The 3919-nt window shown below is 56.8% G+C and overlaps 1 protein-coding gene across 1 annotated transcript; it reads left to right on the top strand.

The window, feature by feature from the left end:
• Window positions 1-629: 629 nt before the first annotated feature.
• Window positions 630-2093, top strand: Gsc2 (goosecoid homeobox 2). The gene is made up of 3 exons (XM_051150407.1): window positions 630-882; window positions 1013-1266; window positions 1992-2093. The coding sequence occupies exons 1-3, from the start codon at window positions 633-635 to the stop codon at window positions 2091-2093; spliced, it is 606 nt and encodes a 201-aa protein (XP_051006364.1). The 5' UTR covers window positions 630-632.
• Window positions 2094-3919: the final 1826 nt, after the last annotated feature.

Raw genomic sequence — 3919 nt, 5'->3', positions numbered from 1 at the left:
ACAGAATTGGTGGCTCTCGCCTTTGAGCCCAGCCTTTGAGCCCAGCCTTTGAGCCCAGCATTCGGGAGACAGGAAGCAGATGAATCTCTACCAGTTGCAGGTCAGCCTCAATTTTCCATTCTGGAGATGGTATTTACTACAGACCCGGGCTTCAAAGTGAGCAAGAACTGTTAAGTAGCATCACCCTACTGTTAAGGGTGCTGAGTTTATTCGAAGTAGGGAGGCAAGAAATAAGATTCAGGAATCTCTACTTTAATGGGCAGCGACAGAACGAGGGAAGTCAGAGCCAGAGAGATGGCTGGGACCATGTGCGTTCAGAGGTGTCTAGGATCCTAGCATCCCTCCCAGCAGGCGACTGTGCCACAGGGAAGAGAGAAGACGCGCTCCTGACTTTCTTTCCCTTCAGCTCAGGGCGTGGCAGAGCTCAGGGCTCCCCCCTGGCAACACAGCCTCCCCCCCCCCCCCGTGCACCCAGACGGAGGGGCTGACCCTCCTAGGTGGCTGGGGATTAGCTCTCTGATGACTAGCGACGGGATTAGCGCGCGCGGGAACGCGGCTGCCCGGTCCGGGGATTACCGCACCTCCCACCCTCGACGTATATATTCTGCCGCTCCTGCCGCCTGCCCGCTGGCATGGCGACCGCAAACAGCACGGCGAGCCGCAGGGACACTGGACGACCCTGCTCTTTCTCCATCGAGCACATCCTCTCCAGCCTGCCCGAGCGCAGGCCCTCGGTGCGGCCACCGCAGCCTGTCGGTGGCCGGAACCCGGCTGACCTCGACGAGCCCGAGACGTCCGCCGCCTCTGCGCCTTGCTCCTGCTGTTGCTGCTGCGGTCCTCGCCCCGCGCCCCGCGGAGCCCCGGAGGCGGCGTCCGGGCCCGGTGAGTGCGCGCTGGGGTTGAGGCTGGGGGGGGGGGGGGGGCAGGTTGTCTTGGGGCGACCGACGGGGCGAGCCCGCCTCCCTCCTTAACCCTAACCCTACTCCTAACCGCACCTCACCCCGCCCCGCAGGCGTGCGGCTAGCGTGGCCGCTGAGGCTGGCGCCCGCGTCACCCTCCCCTTTGACAGCGCCGAGCGCAGGCTCCCAGGCGCTGACCAGCACTAGCGGCTCCGGCCCGCAGCGGCGCACGCGGCGCCATCGCACCATCTTCAGCGAGGAGCAGCTGCAGGCGCTCGAGGCGCTTTTCGTACAGAACCAGTATCCCGACGTGGGCACGCGCGAACGCTTGGCGGTCCGCATCCGCCTGCGGGAGGAGCGCGTGGAGGTGGGTATGCGCCCCGCGGCCCTGAGGCCACTCTTCTTTCAAAGACCGACCTTCCAGACAGCGCCTCATCTCATAGCCTTCCACACTGGAGGGAGACACCCATGAGCACGCGATGGGGGTGCAGGTCCAGTACCCCCAGCACATTCTTTGGGTGTCGCCGGAAATGGAAGGGTTACGAGTTGGTTTTTTTCTGACTTTGTTAGTCTTCCCGCTTCCCCTAATGATGAAATATGCCTTCATTCCTGCCCCAGATGGGGGAAAGTTAAGAGATGTGCAAAACTAGCGAGGCATGGTGGAGGCAGGAGGATAATGAGTTAGTTCATCCAAGTCATTCTCTGCACAGAGTGAGAAGCCAGCCTAGATGTGGGGGTTGGGGTGGGGCAGGGCAGAGACAGACAGACAGACACACACACACACACACACACACAGAGAGAGAGAGAGAGAGAGAGAGAGAGAGAGAGAGACAGACAGACAGACAGACAGACAGACAGACAGACAGACAGACAGACAGATCGTGGTTTCTACTGGGCCCAGGCTGGGGAGATGAGGCAAGTACTGAGTCGTGGTTATGTTTTACTGCGTGTGGATGAGGGAAGGTGATGCAGATCCCGTTCACCTACACCTCAATGGTGAAGCCTATCACTCCGCCCACCGGTCTGCCCTTCCTGAGTTCTTTGGATGTGGGTCCTCGGGACCTGAGCTGGCCTGGTCCCCCTCCTCCTCAGGTCTGGTTCAAGAACCGTCGGGCCAAGTGGCGACACCAAAAGCGTGCTTCCTGCTCGAGGCTCCTGCCTGGGGCCAAGAAACCTCCCAAGGAGAGCTGTTGATGGAGTCTGGAGTTTCTCCTGGCTTTGGTGGTGATGCAGAGCACAGCAGAGTAGGAGGGGGACAGACCCACTAGAGCAGGAACTCAGAGAAGCCGGGAGCCTCTTCATCACTTGGTGGAGGTTGGTCTGATGTATTCTGATGCTAATTACTGCTTGCTATCTCTGCCCTACTTGTACTTTGCCTAAGAGCCTAACCTGTTGGACCAATAAAAGGCCATCACACCTGTGCAGGGCAAATGGGATAGGCCTGGGTTCCAGCGTTGTGGGGGGGGGGGGGGAAGGGGGTAGGGGGGGGGGGTAGGGAATCTTGGGAGGAAGAGAGACTGGAGGAGAGGAGAGAAGAAGGCTGAGCCATGGACAGCGTGGATGGAAACTTGGCCCAGATGATGATAATTAGCAGGTTTTGGGATTATGGATGGGAGTTAGCTTGATAGAAATTATTAGAAGCAGATGGCATGGGTTTAGGGCAGGTATCTCATACCTGCTCCACTATGGAAAGTAGTTTAAGGGATTAATATCTGCCCTGCCCCAGGTTAACTAAAGCTATTTTATTTTATTATTTTGGTTTTTTCGAGACCGAGTTTCTCTGTGTAGCCTTGACTGTCCTAGACTCTCTCTGGACCAGGCTGGCCTTGAACTCACAGCAATCCTCCTGCCTCTGCTTCCCAAGTGCTGGGATTAAAGGCGTGCACCACCACCACCCAGCAACTAAGGCTATTTTAACATGTAACAAGTGTCTGTGTCTTAACCTCTGAGCCATCTCTCCAGCCCTTAACTGTCTGTGTTTTGATTGATTGCTAGCGAGTTAGAAAATACTGCCATAATAATAATTATAGGCCTAATAATAAACATTAATAGGCCATACTGGTAAAATAACTGCAACAATCACACTCTTGTAGTGTCCAGCTGCCCAATACCTGGAGAGAGGAGACCCAAAGCCTCCTCAGCCGTGAAGCAAGGGCATGCGTGGCAGGAACCAGAGGTCTCCTGTAGGTAAAGTGCAGACGTAGAGTAGGACAACCTTCCTCAGCCACCATTTTCACTCAGAGAAGGCTTAACTCTACTCAGGACCCCAGATCCTCTCGAGTGGAGCCTCCTCCCCACCTCACGCATCTCTCCACTTCATGCGTCCTCTCCAGGACTCGCCTTTTGTCTCTTCTTCCACCTTCTTAACCACTGAGCCGTCTCTCCCGTCTTGTTCTCCCACCTTCCAGGCATCTGTACAGTCCTGGCTTGTTTACTTCGTCCTCAGCGGCCGTGCCGTGGACCTTCTGTCAGGACCTGCAGAACAAGAAGGCTGCAGTTGGTAACTCCCAGATCCCTGCCCCAGCTCCTTCATCTCACCCTTGTGCTGATGCCAAGAAATAAGCAAGACCTACACATACCGCAAAAAATGGTCCAGAATCCCAAATCCCGCAGCTCAGGCTTCGCCTCCACGCCTACTGAGGAGCTGCCCCCCCCCCCTTCCAGGGACCTGGGGGATCAGTACCTCTTGGAGGGACAGCTCAGTAAGTCCTCCTGTCCCAAGTTTCCCCATTAGAACTAAAGCCAGTGGACGGTAACAAGGCCTCCTGGGGATTTGCCAAGGCCTCTAGGCACTACCCACCTGCTTTGCAGACTGGAGCACTTTGGCTTCCTTCTTGTCTCTGGTGGACTCCACACCGTGGCATCTGCCCATAGGGTGGGCCAGAGGCGATTAAATTCAGGGAACATCCCATCCCCGCTGCTCGGGGAATGTTGGTCTTCCCTTTTGTAATCCTGGTCACACAGAAGTGTGCAGGTGAGGGGAGGGGCAGTCATAGTTTCCATTCACTGATGACCTGTGC

The sequence above is a fragment of the Acomys russatus genome, chromosome 8 (assembly GCF_903995435.1).
Source record: "Acomys russatus chromosome 8, mAcoRus1.1, whole genome shotgun sequence".
Classification (NCBI taxonomy): Eukaryota; Metazoa; Chordata; class Mammalia; order Rodentia; family Muridae; genus Acomys; species Acomys russatus.
Note: the sequence above shows the minus strand (reverse complement) of the source record. Positions and strands in the feature narration are given on the sequence as shown.

Bases quoted from the DNA above. Each gene is read 5' to 3' on its own strand.
- Gsc2 (XM_051150407.1), top strand. From the start codon at position 633: ATGGCGACCGCAAACAGCACGGCGAGCCGCAGGGACACTGGACGACCC. The intron at 883-1,012 runs GTGAGTGCGCGC...CCCGCCCCGCAG, and splicing joins GGAGGCGGCGTCCGGGCCCG to GCGTGCGGCTAGCGTGGCCG. The intron at 1,267-1,991 runs GTGGGTATGCGC...CCTCCTCCTCAG, and splicing joins TGCGGGAGGAGCGCGTGGAG to GTCTGGTTCAAGAACCGTCG.